At 37.6% G+C, this 16,097-nt stretch overlaps 1 protein-coding gene and 1 long non-coding RNA gene across 2 annotated transcripts in view; both read right to left on the bottom strand.

Annotated features, from left to right (window-relative positions):
* Positions 1 to 4,141: 4,141 nt before the first annotated feature.
* LOC113033538 (uncharacterized) lies at positions 4,142 to 11,833 on the bottom strand. The gene is made up of 5 exons (XR_003274040.1): positions 11,655 to 11,833; positions 7,317 to 7,367; positions 7,108 to 7,161; positions 5,090 to 5,122; positions 4,142 to 4,443 (listed from the first exon to the last, which is right to left on the bottom strand). It is a non-coding gene; the product is annotated as an uncharacterized LOC113033538 (long non-coding RNA).
* A 1,182-nt stretch (positions 11,834 to 13,015) lies between these two features.
* The window catches only part of LOC113028266 (CAP-Gly domain-containing linker protein 1-like), a 129,423-nt gene continuing 126,341 nt past the window's right edge, over positions 13,016 to 16,097 (bottom strand). The window contains exons 21-22 of the mRNA XM_026178389.1: positions 13,495 to 13,569; positions 13,016 to 13,159 (exon numbers count right to left, since the gene is read on the bottom strand). Of these exons, the coding sequence (XP_026034174.1) occupies positions 13,016 to 13,159; positions 13,495 to 13,569 (219 nt within the window). The remainder of the gene's footprint in view (positions 13,160 to 13,494; positions 13,570 to 16,097) is intronic.

Here is a 16,097-nt window from a genome sequence, read left to right as displayed (position 1 = left end):
CGAGCAGGGAAAATCATCACAGACCCCTCACACCCTGGACACAGACTTTTTGACCTGCTGCCCTCTGGCAGACGGTACAGAAGCCTGCAGACCGGGACCACCCGACATAGGAACAGTTTCTTTCTCCTCGCCATCTCCCTCCTAAACAGTTGACCTGTCTGTCATTCCACCTCATTTCATTTCTGTCATCCTGTATTCTATGTATATAAGTTTAGATTGGTTATTTATAGTTGGTTTACACAGCATTGTGTATGTTTGTGTATGTATATGTATGCATGTGTAATGTATATATAGACACGTGTGTGTGTGTGTGTGTGTGTGTGTGTGTGTGTGTGTGTGTGTGTGTGTGTGTGTGTGTGTGTGTGTGTGTGTGTGATTTACATTGCTGTGCTTGAGAGTCACCATCTACCAGAGCCAAATTCCTTTTATGTGTATATATACATGGCCAATAAACACGATTCTGATTCCGATGTCCGACAATATTTTCATGGACCGGCCTTTAAGGTGTCGCGGATGAATACAACAAAATAAAACCAGATAATAAAAATGATAAAAACCCTGAAAACCATAAATTTCACACCCGAGTCTCAACTCTCGCGGCCTGGTACCAAACAGCCTGGGGGTTGGGGACTGCTGCTTTAGCATACAGGTGAAATCAGATATTTACATACACTTCAGAAAAAAAACAAATACATTTTTTTTATTTACTGTCAAAAATCAAATCAGAGTGAAATTTTTTCTTTTGTTTTAGATCAATAAATATTAACATATTTTTTGTATTTGTGTAATGTCAGAATAAAGACAGAGTTGTGTTTTTTTTATTACTTTCATGCACTAAGTTTATTGTGTCTTAATCAAACAAGACATCAGGAAAAGAACTGTGGACTTCCACATGTGTGGCTCATCTATTGGTGCAATTTGCAGATAACTGAAGGTCCCACATTTATCAGTTCAGACAATAATACACAAGTATAAAAAACATGGGAACGTACAACCATCAAACCGCTTGTGAAGGAGACAGATTCTGAGTCCAAAGAGGAACATTTTTGGTTTGAAATGTGTGAAACAACCAGTGTTGGGTAAGTTACTTTAAAATAGTAACTTAATTACATTACAAGTTACTTCTCTCAAAAGTAACTCAGTTACTTCAAGTTACTCGTTACTTTCAAAGTAACTAGTTACTAGGGAAAGTACACTCAACAAAAATATAAACGCAACACCTTTGTTTTTGCTCCCATTCCCCATGGGATGGACGTAGAGACCTAAAATTCATTCCAGATACACAATATAACCATCCCTCCCAAACAGTGGTCACAAATCAGTCCAAATGTGTGGTAGTGGGCACATCTGCCATATTGAGATAATCCATCCCACCTCACAGGTGTGCCACATCAGGATGCTGATCTGACATCATGAGTAGTGCACAGGTGTACCTCAGACTGCCCACAACAAAAGGCCACCCTGGAATGTGCAGTTTTGTCTCACAGCAAAATGCCACAAGCAATGAGGGAGCGTGCAATTGGCATGCTGACAGCAGGAATGTCAACCAGATCTGTCGCCCGTGCATTGAATGTTCATTTCTCAACCATAAGCCGTCTCCACAGGCGTTTCAGAGAATATGGCAGCACATCCAACCGGCCTCACAACCGCAGACCTCGTGTAACCACACCAGCCCAGGACCTCCACATCCAGCAGGTTCACCTCCAAGATCGTCTGAGACCAGCCACCCAGACAGCTGCTGGAACAATTGGTTTGCACAACCAAACAATTTCTGCACAAACTGTCAGAAACCGTCTCAGGGACGCTCAACTGCATGCCCGTCGTCCTCATCGGGGTCTTGACCTGACTCCAGCTCGTCGCCGTAACAGACTTGTGTGGGCAAATGCTCACATTCGATGGCGTCTGGCACGTTGGAGAGGTGTGCGCTTCACGGATGAATCATGGTTCACATTGTTCAGGGCAGATGGCAGCTGAGAATGTCCCAGTTCTTGCATGGCCAGTATACTCACCGGACATGTCACCCATTGAGCATGTTCGGGATGTGCTTGACCGGCGTATACGACAGCGTGTACCAGTTCCCACGAATATCCAACAACCTCGCACAGCCATTGAAGTGGAGTGGACCAACATTCCACAGGCCACAATTGACAATCTGATAGACTCCATGCGACGATGTGTTGCACTGCATGAGGCAAATGGTGGTCACACCAGATACTGACCGGTTCTGGGTCCCCAGACCCCCAATAGCGCAAAAAACTGCACATTCCAGGGTGGCCTTTTGTTGTGGGCAGTCTGAGGTACACCTGTGCACTACTCATGATGTCAGATCAGCATCCTGATGTGGCACACCTGTGAGGTGGGATGGATTATCTCAATATAGCAGATGTGCCCACTACCACACATTTGGACTGATTTGTGACCACTGTTTGGGAGGGATGGTTATATTGTGTATCTGGAATGAATTTTAGGTCTCTACGTCCATCCCATGGGGAATGGGAGCAGTAACAAAGGTGTTGCGTTTATATTTTTGTTGAGTGTAACTTTGGTTTTACTCAGAATTCTCTTGTTAATGTGTTTCTTCCATAACGTTGCCAGTCTTCTAGCTTGCTTACTTGCCACAAGTGCACTGTGCCACCTACCAATAGACAGGAAAAGATAATGTGCATATTTCCACGAGAGAAATCCCACGCCTGGACCGTCATTGACTGCTGCCATGATTCTAGCCTACGTCACAGCGTCATGTGCGCCTTTTACATCCAACACAAAAACTACAGTCGTGGTGCTTTGATTGTACTCAGAACTCGGAAATTCTGCCTTCTGAATAGGAAGATGTAGGCAACACCAGACTGCAGATGAGCTGCATACATGGCTGGACTGGGACAGAAAATTGGCCCGGGCATTTTGACTAGAGACCGGCCCACCATTATGGGAAAAGTCATAAAGCCTTTGAATGAAAATAAACACTGTTGTGACAGTGATGTACACTCTTTTGATGGTATATATGCATCAATCTATCAATCGTTTGTTTTAAGATTCAGATTAGTGGAAGTTTTAACATTTAGAGAATGAAACAGTGCAGAAAACTGGACAATCATAAGAGCTACACTATGACAGGTGAGTGTAAATATTGTAAAAATACTTTGACTTCATTTTTCTTTACTGCAACCTTTTTCTCCTGCAGTATTCAGCTGATTGCTGTTAAACTTGTCATGCACAGAAGAGTTTAAAACCACAGGCCTGCTGAGCATTTTTAAAGACCTCTCAGTAAATCTCAGTTTACTCAGCGTGTGGTGATTTTAGATGCTGCAGACACTCGACTAATTTTAGCTTCTTAGATACAAACCACTCAAGAAAATGTCTTTGTTCACAGCAGAGTTAAAATACTTCAGTGTGATCATTTTAATGTCAGCTTGTGGCTTCAGAATTCTGTATAAACTTTGTTGCTGTAAACATGTCAGCTTATTCTCTGCAGCTAAATAGTGAGCATGGCAAGAATAATAACTTTTATATATATTAACATATTTTAAAATAAATGTACCCAACAGAAGGGGCGTGGATGTCAGCTACTACTTGCATTTTATTTGTTCATCTTTAAATTTGTTAACTGTTTTTAAAAAATTGACAAAAAAAAAATAAAGACAATCCCAGTGTCATGCACTCGGGTGTTGGAGATTTGGGCCTGGCTATTGTTCCCTGCTGAAGAGCGGCCCGACACCCAGTGAAGATATAATGTATGAGAAAAGAAAGAAGCAAACAATATGTTTATATACAGCACAGGAAAAATGAGAAAATGTTTTGGAACTTTATTTATTTTAGTAATACGTTTATTAATAAGAAATTTAGTGTTAAAAGATCAAGATTGTTTTTTTTCCCGTTTCTTACTTCAATTAACATTAAAACTCAGACTTATATAAAAATGTTTTTGCATCACAATAACACAGATACAACATTACAGTTCTATTTGTCGGACACAGAAAAATGAACACAATATTAAACACACAGACACACAAATGTTCCTATAGTGCTTTAACTCATGAGTTGTTACCTGATCAATTATTTATTTATCAGTTGGTTTATTAACTTAAAATATGTTTAAAATCTTTCAAAAAATAAAATTAACTTAAAAAATTTGCAGTGCATTTTCAACATATTTTTAGTTGATAAGATTTATTAGCTTTTCTGTACAACTGAACAAAGACTGAACAAATTTAGTATTTGGGGATTTTAGATGGATGATAAGAGCTTTAGCTTACTTCACTTAAAGTGTTACAAGTTGAACAACTGATTATTTAAACATGAATCAGTGACATAACAAACACCAAGTTTCTCCATGATGAAGCTCTTTGACTTTTTGACTCCTCAGTTACATGTTGAGCAACTTCTGGATTAGTTTTGATTGGATCATCTCCGAAAGCCAAAGTTAAATAGGTTGCTGCGGGAAACCTGTTGGCAGAGATCAGTTAGTGTTCTTTGTTTGTAAATACAATTCATCACATCTGTAAAAACTACAGTCAGTAAACTTGGAAGACAGATTTAAAGTGTTTGTCCCAACACCCTCAGCTGCCCTGTAATATTAGTTTTGTTTCTATAGAGCAAAGTAAAAAGTTCAGTGACTATGAGAGTAAAGGTTTATTTTAGGACTTCTGCTCAGAAGTTTATTCTGACAAAAAAAGAAAAGAAAAGAACCAAGTCTGTGTGAACCTCGAGGCACTTTTTAAAACAGAAAATTGATAAATGAGGAATTAACAACAGTAACTATGGAGATAAGAAACGAACCAAACAGAGCAGAATTCTTAAAATAACGTCCAACCATCCTTCTTCTGATTATCCGGGGCCACGGGATAAACAAGGATTTAAAAATCTAAGTAGATGGCTAAGTTGCTATGGCTAAAGAAAAGTAATTAAAGGATGTAAGAAAGAAAATTAATCTTTAGCAAAAAAAACCAAAGGGCATCTAAGGTGAGTGTAAGGATTCCCAATCATGCTTCAGTAAGAAATGTACCCATAGTGATACACATGTAGTAACATGTTATATAAAACATGTAGAAAAGAGAGATAATAGCGGGTGATTGATTTGACAAAGATTTACCTCAGTTTTCTCCTCCTCGAGCTGCTTTACCAACTGAAAGACAGAAGAGAGATAAAAACAAAGCTCGGATTTGAACTATATTCACCACAGTTCACTAAAGCTCCAGTTACAGCTTCACTTATCCTTAAATATAACTGGCCTGATGTAAAAAAAAAAAAAACTCCAGAGAAACATTTAAATTTCCATTTAACTCGTCCCAACAACAGTTTAAACTCTTGTCTGTTTATAATTTCTGTTTTATTACAGCAGAGTTGATGGTTTAGTTTCTCACGATTGTTTTCATGCATGTTTCAAGTTGTAATTTCAGTATCTGTATCTGTACCATATAAAAAGAGATGATGGGGAAACATCACAGTAACTTGTTATGTTGGAAACCTTTTGGTTGAGTTTGGAAAAGATATTTAACCCAGAGGGTTACTGGGGGTTACATTACACCTGAATATAGCATAAAATAGTGCTGCTCACAGCTTGTGAACATCTGCTCTGCCACCTCCTAGCAGATCTCAGTCTGTACACCTGACCCCACGAAGAAAAATGAAACAGGTGACAGTGTCAAACTTTAGCTATTTGTCAGGTGAGGCACCTTTGCACCTGACTAACAAGTGCTCTGCAAACCTTAAAGCTAACAGGTGGATTTTCCTTTTTTATAATTGAAGAACCACTGACTGCTTCAGAGATGGACAGTGAAAGTGGACAGTAGATCCTTGTTTTTCTAAACATAAATCTCATTGCTGCAGCTATGGGCAGTACAAAAGTGCCGTCTTAGTCTGATTAGTAGGTTTTTTCACTAGTTAGCTAACACAAACTAATGTCTATTAGCACCAACCAACCAAACAAACTGGTAATATTGTACTTGTACAAGATGGATCTACACATGGTCTAACAAACTATAAGTGAGAACACCTATTCCTTAACTCCAGCATCACAAACAGAGTTAAATCTGCTTAAACACTGTCTGCAGTTTTTGAGAGGATGGCTCCAAAGTTTAATATTTCATGTTTACATTAAAGTCAGAGTTTTCTGTGTCACAGAGGTTTCTCTCTTTTTACCTGGTTAATCACTATGGTAACCTGTGCTGATCCCATAAACAGGTTATGATCTGAGATTTGGTTTAAAATCAGCTGAAAACCTCTGATTGTTTAATTTACAGTATCTTGTAAGTTTCCTTACAATCTCTTCTTGCCAAATACATTTTAAATGTGTGAGCTGTTAAACCGTACCTTACTAAAACTACTGAATGATCAGTGTGCATCCAATAATTGTGTGATGCAAAAAAACGTATAAATACTGCTGAGTCTCTTCTACACTGCAGCAATTACAAGTCACACAGCAAGAATATCTGTTCAGTCAAATTAAATTCACTTTGATGTGTGAGCAATGTCTCCTCTATCAGACTGTGGGGCAGTGACCTTTATTGTTTAAATGGATCCAGTTTAAAGATTCATAAATCTAATGTGCAGTCGTCACCTTAGACAAGAACACTGAGAGTGCGCTCAGAGATAAAATAATGAACTGGAATTAAAATGTTTATTTTCTGTGTGCTAAATATCCAAGTTAATGACTTTCAGCATTTGTTTTTTTTTTTGAAACATTTTTGCATTTTTTATGTTTAGAAGAAAATTCAGCAGGATTATAACAGAGAGATAAAATCCCTGATTTCTGGACTTTAGTTTTTTCTCCTGCTAGAGCTGATTGTTTAAGTCTGAATACTTTTTCTCCAACAGCAGGTGAGAGGACACATGACTGGAGACGTGCTCTTTTATAAGAGATGATATAACAATACATTCACAAACTTCACTAAAGAAAAAAAATCTGTTTAAAATAAATTAAAACGTGTTATGTAAATATAAAGTGATTGAGGATGTTTTTAAGTTTCAAGTTTGAAAACAGTGAGAACAAACTTGAGCTTCACTAACAGTTATTTGGTGTCTGAGGTTTGTTCTCATGTGTGATTGTAACCTGAACACGTAGAAAACAGAGATAATAGCAGGTGATTGATTTGGGTGACAAAGATTTACCTCATTGAGATTTTTCTCAGTTTTCTTCTTCTCGTGCTGGAGCTGCTTTACCAACTAAAGAGAGATGAAGAAAAAGATCACAGCTATGAACTGAAATATGTTTTTGTGCTGGAAAATTAATGTTTGTGAAGAAATTCCAAATTTGTATTGTATACAAAGAGATAAAAGAGAGATGACAGCAGCGAACTGCTTTGGGTGAAAAGATTTACCTCTTTGAGTTTTCTGTCACTTTCATCATTCCTCTTCTCAGCCTGGAGCATCTTTTCCAAATAGCAGAGAGAAATGAAAACATCAGTATATTTTTAATGGAAATATTCTTCTAATTACTTTTGCAATATCCTAATTTATTTAGATTAGTTTATTTCTTAATGTAGTAAAACAGCTGTCATTCTTATGTAGATCACCAGTCAAAGGTTTTAGAACACATCTTATTTTTAAGTGTTTAACTGGTCCCTCAAATCCTACATTTTCCTCTCAGCATCTCGTCTTCTCTTTGTCCTGATGAAGCTGATGCTAATTATAGAATAATTTCTCTGACTGCACATTAAAAGACATGGAAAAAAGTCTCAAGCGTTGACATTTTGTGAGTGCTTTCTGTCATTTTTCAGGCCTGCTTATAGAAAAATATGACTAAAACAACTCGTGTATTTGAATTTCAATAAATGTCATTTAATTAAAAACTTCCCATCTATCAATTTTCTTACACTAATCCAATTTACATAAATCAATTCATCAATCAATAACTAAAAGTATTGGGGCTAACACTACTGTGTTATGGGGTATTTTTGAACTTGTGTTTCTTGTTTCTCAATAAAAAGTAAAAAATTAGCAGGTTGGTCACATCAAACAAATCATATCAGCATCATAATTTCCACTAACGACTTCACATAAAGCAGAAAGTCACACAGAGGGACATAATGAGCGTGCAGGTCTATGATCATTGGTATAGCAGCCATCACATACGTCCATGTTTATCTGTCTTCTGAGCAACACTTTCATATTGAGTCTTCACTATTGGGGTTGGCACAACTCAGCTCTGTGTACTTTGAGTTCAGTTTATGAACTTGAACCACAACAAATAATGGTCCCATTTACTTTGACATCTGATAGCAAATTTCTTAATACTGTCAACATTTATAGAATAATTATGAATTTCAATATAACCACAACTTTTATAAGGATACTGTAGCATCTCTTAAATGAAATGAACATCTGCAATAGTCTTACTCTTGTGTTTATCTTTTCACACACAGTTAATCCAATCAAACGTAATAATAAAATAATAAAATCCCCCCTCCTCTTGAGTCTACTCGTTTCTGTCAACCTACAGTGGGGCAAAAAAGTATTTAGTCAGCCACCGATTGTGCAAGTTCCCCCACTTAAAATGATGACAGAGGTCAGTAATTTGCACCAGAGGTACACTTCAACTGTGAGAGACAGAATGTGAAAAAAAAAATCCATGAATCCACATGGTAGGATTTGTAAAGAATTTATTCGTAAATCAGGGTGGAAAATAAGTATTTGGTCATTAACAAAAATACAACTCAGTACTTTGTAACATAACCTTTGTTGGCAATAACAGAGGTCAAACGTTTACTATAGGTCTTTACCAGGTTTGCACACACAGTAGCTGGTATTTTGGCCCATTCCTCCATGCAGATCTTCTCGAGAGCAGTGATGTTTTGGGGCTGTCGCCGAGCAACACGGACTTTCAACTCCCGCCACAGATTTTCTATGGGGTTGAGGTCTGGAGACTGGCTAGGCCACTCCAGGACTTTCAAATGCTTCTTATGGAGCCACTCCTTTGTTGCCCGGGCGGTGTGTTTTGGATCATTGTCATGTTGGAAGACCCAGCCTCGTTTCATCTTCAAAGTTCTCACTGATGGAAGGAGGTTTTGGCTCAAAATCTCACGATACATGGCCCCATTCATTCTGTCCTTAACACGGATCAGTCGTCCTGTCCCCTTGGCAGAAAAACAGCCCCATAGTATGATGTTTCCACCCCCATGCTTCACAGTAGGTATGGTGTTCTTGGGATGCAACTCAGTATTCTTCGTCCTCCAAATACGACGAGTTGAGTTTATACCAAAAAGTTCTACTTTGGTTTCATCTGACCACATGACATTCTCCCAATCCTCTGCTGTATCATCCATGTGCTCTCTGGCAAACTTCAGACGGGCCTGGACATGCACTGGCTTCAGCAGCGGAACACGTCTGGCACTGCGGGATTTGATTCCCTGCCGTTGTAGTGTGTTAGTGATGGTGACCTTTGTTACTTTGGTCCCAGCTCTCTGCAGGTCATTCACCAGGTCCCCCCGTGTGGTTCTGGGATCTTTGCTCACCGTTCTCATGATCATTTTGACCCCACGGGATGAGATCTTGCGTGGAGCCCCAGATCGTGGGAGATTATCAGTGGTCTTGTATGTCTTCCATTTTCTGATGATTGCTCCCACAGTTGATTTTTTTCACACCAAGCTGCTTGCCTATTGTAGATTCACTCTTCCCAGTCTGGTGCAGGTCTACAATACCTTTCCTGGTGTCCTTCGAAAGCTCTTTGGTCTTGGCCATGGCGGAGTTTGGAGTCTGACTGTTTGAGGCTGTGGACAGGTGTCTTTTATACAGATGATGAGTTCAAACAGGTGCCATTCATACAGGTAACGAGTGGGGGACAGAAAAGCTTCTTACAGAAGACGTTACAGGTCTGTGAGAGCCAGAGATTTTCCTTGTTTGAGGTGACCAAATACTTATTTTCCACCCTGATTTACGAATAAATTCTTTACAAATCCTACCATGTGGATTCATGGATTTTTTTTCACATTCTGTCTCTCACAGTTGAAGTGTACCTCTGGTGCAAATTACTGACCTCTGTCATCATTTTAAGTGGGGGAACTTGCACAATCGGTGGCTGACTAAATACTTTTTTGCCCCACTGTATGACAGCAGCACCATCACACCAAGCAAAGAAATCATGCATGTAAGTGAAACAACAGTGCTTTTTGTCTGAATGAAAAGCTGGAACAGAGCTGATCCTCTACATCAGACATCAGGCAGAACGTGGACCAGATCTGGACCCAGTGTTGAGATTTCTCTGTAAAGTCGAGACTGTTTAGTCAGGATTTAAACCGAAAAGGGACAATTCAAGCGTTTTATCTCTTTAATGAATTTTTCTGAAGTTAAGCACTTAATCTAAATGTGGGCAGTTTTCATATTTATATGGTGAGAATTTCAGCAGGCACACATACATATCTGTTCAGTTTTATGTTGTGTCACCAAAGCTGTTTTTGAATTATATGTTAAAAGGTTTTGAAATGCACAATCATATGAAAATATCTGGGAACGTCTCTCCCTGCATAAATATTCACTCTTCATTCAACAAAAAGATAACAGTGGCATGCATTTCATTTCCTCCTCATTTCCTACATCTGAGTACTGGAGTGTTTCACAAACATCTATTTTTAGTGAAGCAGTATTTAGACGTACAGAATGGAGTTAGTTGTAAAAGCTGGCTGTGCAACAATTTGGGTATCGTTGTAATTTTACTGACTGAATACTGATTACTTGCAACACTAAATCAGTTGGATTAGCTTGTTAATCCTTGAACTTCATAGGCAAGCAGGTCCAATCATAAGAAAATGTATTTAAGGTGGAAACTTTCAAGTTGTGCTTCTCTTTGACACTGAACACTGACAGAACTGGATTCTCAAAGTAATTCTCAAAAGATCTGAAAACAAAGATTGTCAGTACTGTGGTTCAGGGGAAGGCTGCAAAAACATCTCTCAGAGGTTTAAACTCAGTTTCAACTGTAAGGACAGTAATCAGGAAATAGAAGAGCACAGGCACAGCTGTGGTTGAACTCAGGTCAGGCCAAGAAAATTACAGGAGCTGCATATGCAGCGGACTGTCAGAATGAATCACCTCCAAAACCCTGCAGAGCATCTTGGTGTTGTATTTGTAAATATGTATGGGAAGGTAATGAAAAAAGGCCTTTCTGCACTCACACCACAAACAGAACTGCTCGTTGTATAAAAGCTCATTTAGATGAGACAGATTGAAACTGTGCTGTGGAAGAATAACACCACATTCCCCTGAATTGGATGTCATTGAAAATTTGTGGGATAATTTGAAGCAGGCTGTTGATGCTTTTTTGCTTTTTTGTATGGAAGAAGGATCAAACATGGCTTCATCTAAGATCCAGACACTCAATCAAAGACTATCCGAGGTGTCTTGAAGTATATTTGCAAATGAAGCTCAATTAAGTGTTGATGTGCTAAAGTGTTAACAAAAATAATGAGACATTATGATCATCTGGATCTTTGCATCAAGACGTTTTCTCTAACTGGACTCTCTACATTTCACTTTAATAACAATAATAATAATAAATCAGTGTGTGGTGGGATAATGTTTATTTATATTGTACAATTAGATGTAAATACTGACACTAACTGTATATGTTCTGAATGACAATAATGTGGCTGTTCTGTTCTATTCTGCATTACCAAAGAGAGCCGAGTCAGCAAATTCTCATTGAGTATAAAGGAAACACAAACCTCCCAATTTTTGGACTCCATCTGCTTCTTCAGATTCTCTGCTGTGTCTTTGTCCTGCTGGAGCTGATCGATGATTTTACTCTCTGTCTCAGCCTGGAGCTGAAATGTTACATGAGGAAAGAGCAGGCGGAAGAAATGTTCACCTTTAAGACACAATATTAATAACACAATAGGATTTAAATAAAGCTAGAAATAAAATCTGTATTATGTAAATATAAGCTGGATAATATAAATTAATATTTGTAAATAAATATCTTTTGTTCAATTTAGTTTCTAAAACTAAAACCAGCTTTTACTTTTTCCTTACTAATTATATGCACAAAGGTGAAACATATTTTGCTTTATGCTTGCTTAGCAACTATTGATGCAGAAGGTGTTAAAGGTAAGCATGCCATGAATAAGTCGACAGGAAACATCTGGAGGGTGAGACAGCCATATAGGGTAAAATGTTGTTGAACACGGAAACGTGTTTAACTGTCATTAATTATAACTTATATTCTTTATTGACGCGAAAAGGGGCGTGAACCCTGACATAATAAAACTATTTTAAAAGTATGCTTTGAGCAGACATCTGTGTTGACAATGTAGTGCTGCGTATCTTCCCACACGTGTGTTTAATAAATTGAATAAATGCTTAAATAAAAAGGATATCGAAGAATAAACATGATATAAAAATTATATAATTCCCACAACACATCAGTTCTGCTGATTTTTTTAATTGATTATATAAATCTACTGTTCATAAGGTTGGGGAAACCTGCAGTCAGCTGAAGCTGACGAAGAAGTTACTTGGATGAGTGACAAACGTTTCTCCCACTGAAAACGCTACGTCCAGATGAACAGAATCAACCTTTTGGGAATATGAATGCACACTGTTTTTTCTTACATTCTTACATGTATCAATCAGTCAATCTTTATTTATAAAGCACTTTTCATACAAAGTGCTTTACATGGTTAAAGGCAGCCCACCCCACCTCGCCCTCCAACTCACTCCCCACACTCTCATTAACATAAACGATCATGGATACATACATCTTTTATAAAAAGATAAAATAATTAAGAATGGGATACAATATAAATATAAGAAAAGTAAGAAGATAAAAAATGAATAAGAATAAAATCAATAAATATTAGGTAAAACCTAAATTAATAATATAAATAGAATAACAGGATAAATAAGCATAAAATAAATAAACGTTAAGCAAAAGCTAAATTAAAAAGCTTAATTTTTAATTTTTAAGCTAAATTAATTATATCTGGGATTTTTTAAAATAATTTAGATGCTAAGATTTTGATTTATTGATTCATTTATAATGTACAGTCTGATGGTGAGTAAATATTGATGTGCGCAATTACTCTATTCATACAGAGAGTTGGGTCAGTAAATTCAAAATGTTTATAATGGAAACACAAACCTCCTGATTTTTTTTCTCCAGCTGCTTCAGTTTCTCTGCTGTTTCTTTCACCTCCTGGAGCTGATTGATGATTTCAGTATTCTCCTTCCACTGCAGGTGAAATGTTACATGAAGAAAGAGCAGAAGGAAGGAATGTTCATGTTTAAAACACAATCATGATAACACAACCAGAGTCACATTAAAGCTGTATGATGTAAATATAAGAGAGCTGATGTAGCATGATGTTAACAACATTAAGTGTTGTGGGATGACGTAAACAATCTTGCAGTGGTAGGATTTCAAAGTTGTGTTTGGTTAATGATACAGAAGCTGCTGCTGGACAAAACTGCAGGAATATAAGTGCACAGGTCTGTGATCATTGTGAGGACGACAGCATCACATGTGTCCATGTTTACCTCTGTGTGCTGAGAGATGCTTTCACTGACCTTTGAGTCCAGTGCAGGAAATATTGCCATTAACTTCTGAATGAATTCATCCTTCTCCCTCTCAGATTTGATCATCTGTCAGAAAAAAAGACAGACATATGTATGTATGTTTCTGCAGCATTTTGTTTATAAAAGTAACAAAATTATTGAAGCTTCACACTGTGAGTAACATGTTTCCAACCGTACTCAGTCTGATTGGTGGTTTTCTATTTTTTAAATGATACACACTGTATAGAATAAAATTTCTCTACTTTGTCTAAGAGAAACCAAGATTGCGTCAGTGTGTACAGCCTCTGCCGGAGGTTTCTTCCTGTTAAAAGGGAGTTTTTCCTTCCCACTGTCGCCAAAGTGCTTGCTCATAGGGATCATATGATTGTTGGGTTTTTCTCTGTATCTACTGTACAATATAAAGCGCCTTGAGACGACTTTTGTTGTGATTTGGCGCTATATAAATAAAATTGAATTGAATTGAAGGATAAGTCTTGTTAGTGCTCGATCGCTAACAAATAAAACTTTCATTCTTAAGGACTTCTTCACTAATCAGGAACTGCATCTAATCTTTGTGACCGAAGCCTGGCAGGTGAGTCCATCTGTTTTATGGAACCTTTACCTTCAGACTGAATATCTTAATTTTAATGTCTTTTCTTTTTTTCTTTTTTTTAAGGATTTTTAACAGTTGTTGTGCCAGCCTGTTTTAAACAAGCTGTTGTAAAGCCTGTACTTAAAAAACCTAATCTCCATTCCTCTGTCCTCGCAAATTTCAGGCCTATTTCAAAGCTTCCTTTCCTATGAAGAATTTTGGGAAAGATTGTATTTGTTCAGCTGCAATCTTTTGTAAATGGACGATGTGCTCTTGAGAGGTTTCAGTCTGGTTTAAATCCTCTTCACAGCACTGAAACTACAATTTTAAAAGTTCTTATTAATTATCTTTTATTAACCACTGACTCAGGAGACTCAGCTCTGTTTTTGCTTTTGGATCTGACCACTGCCTTTGATACTGTTGACCACAGCATCTCCATCTCATGATTGGAGCATTGCAGCATCAAGGTCCTTCCATCAGAGTGGTTCAGGTCTTACCTGTCTGACAGGACTTTCTCTGTGAGCTTTGGAGATTTTATCTCTTCCTCAGCTCCCCTTACTTGTGGTGGCCAATTTTATTATCTATTTTTATGCTGCTTCCAGGTCTAATTTTTTGGAAAATATAATATTGTTTCCATTCATATGCCAATGATACTCAGATCTGTCTTCAACTGAACAGAAACTGTTCTGCCCTACCTGAACCCTTACTTCAGTGTCTTGGTGAAGTTAAAGCCTGGATGTCTTCTAACTTTAATAAGAACAAAACCAAAGTGATAACTTTTGGACCAAGTTGCAATCCCAGCACGTCTCTTGTTAACCTGCACAGTATTGAACCTTTTATAAAATTGCATGCCAAAAATGTGGGGGTTATAATTGACAGAAAGTTTGCATTTGAAAAAACAGATTAGCCCAGCGGTCTTTTTCCAACCTTATATCTGTCTCTGAAATAATTTTTATCTTTTACAAACTTTGAACAGGCGATCCATGCTTTTATTACACCCCAGCTTTACTATTGTAACTCCTTATATGTTGGAGTTGACCAGAGCTGCTTTGTAAGACTGCAGTTGGTCCAACATGCCGCAGCTCATCTTCTGACACGAACTACACATTTCCTCGGTGCTTGCCTCTCTTCACTGGCACACTGTTCACTTCAGAATTTATTTGAACATTTTATTGTTAACTTACAACGTTAACTTACAGCGGCCTTTTTTTAAACTGAGGTGAAATCATTTTTATCTTTTAAAAACTTTGAAAGGATGATCCATGCTTTTATTACATCCTAGCTGGAGACCAGCTGCAGTTGGTCCAGATGCTGCAGCTCGTCTTCTAACACGATCTAAACGACTTCCCATATTTCCCCGGTGCTTGCCTTCACTTCAGAATTCATTTTAAAATTTTATTGTTAACTTACAAAGCCCTGAAGGGACAGGCTCCCAGGTATTTATCTGACCACCTTCTAGGTCTCTTAGATTAAATGATCTTTTGCTTTTAGCCACACAAAGGTCAAAGCTGGTTCACAGAGGTTATTGAGCGTTTGGGGTCGTAGCTCCTAAACTGTGGAATAATCGACGCCTACACATCAGACAGACTCCTACTGTCAATCTTTTAAATCTTATCTTAAAATACATTTGTATTCACTGGCTTTTAATAGAGTATGAGAGTTTTTTGGTATTTGATGTTTGGTACTAATATTATAAGTTATTTTACCAGTTATTTTGTATTTTTGTAAATCACTTTGATCAACATTGCTGTTGTAATGAAATGTGCTATAGAAATAAATAAATGATAAAATGTAAAGAATCTAAATTATGTAAAGTCACAAACTCATAAAAACTAAACTCAACCAAAACTGCTGAGGGTTGGTGCTTCAGCTCATGAACTGTAATCAGTTAGAAAAGTTAGAAAACACTCTGATTTCATTGGAAAAACATTTTTCTACTTTACTGAAGAGTTGATTGTTTCATCCTCTTTCATCAACATCTAAAAATCCCTGAATAGGGAGGAAGGTGACTGTTTATTTACTG

This window comes from Astatotilapia calliptera, chromosome 2 (genome assembly GCF_900246225.1).
Source record: "Astatotilapia calliptera chromosome 2, fAstCal1.2, whole genome shotgun sequence".
Lineage (NCBI taxonomy): Eukaryota > Metazoa > Chordata > Actinopteri > Cichliformes > Cichlidae > Astatotilapia > Astatotilapia calliptera.
This window is presented reverse-complemented; position numbering and strand designations above follow the sequence as displayed.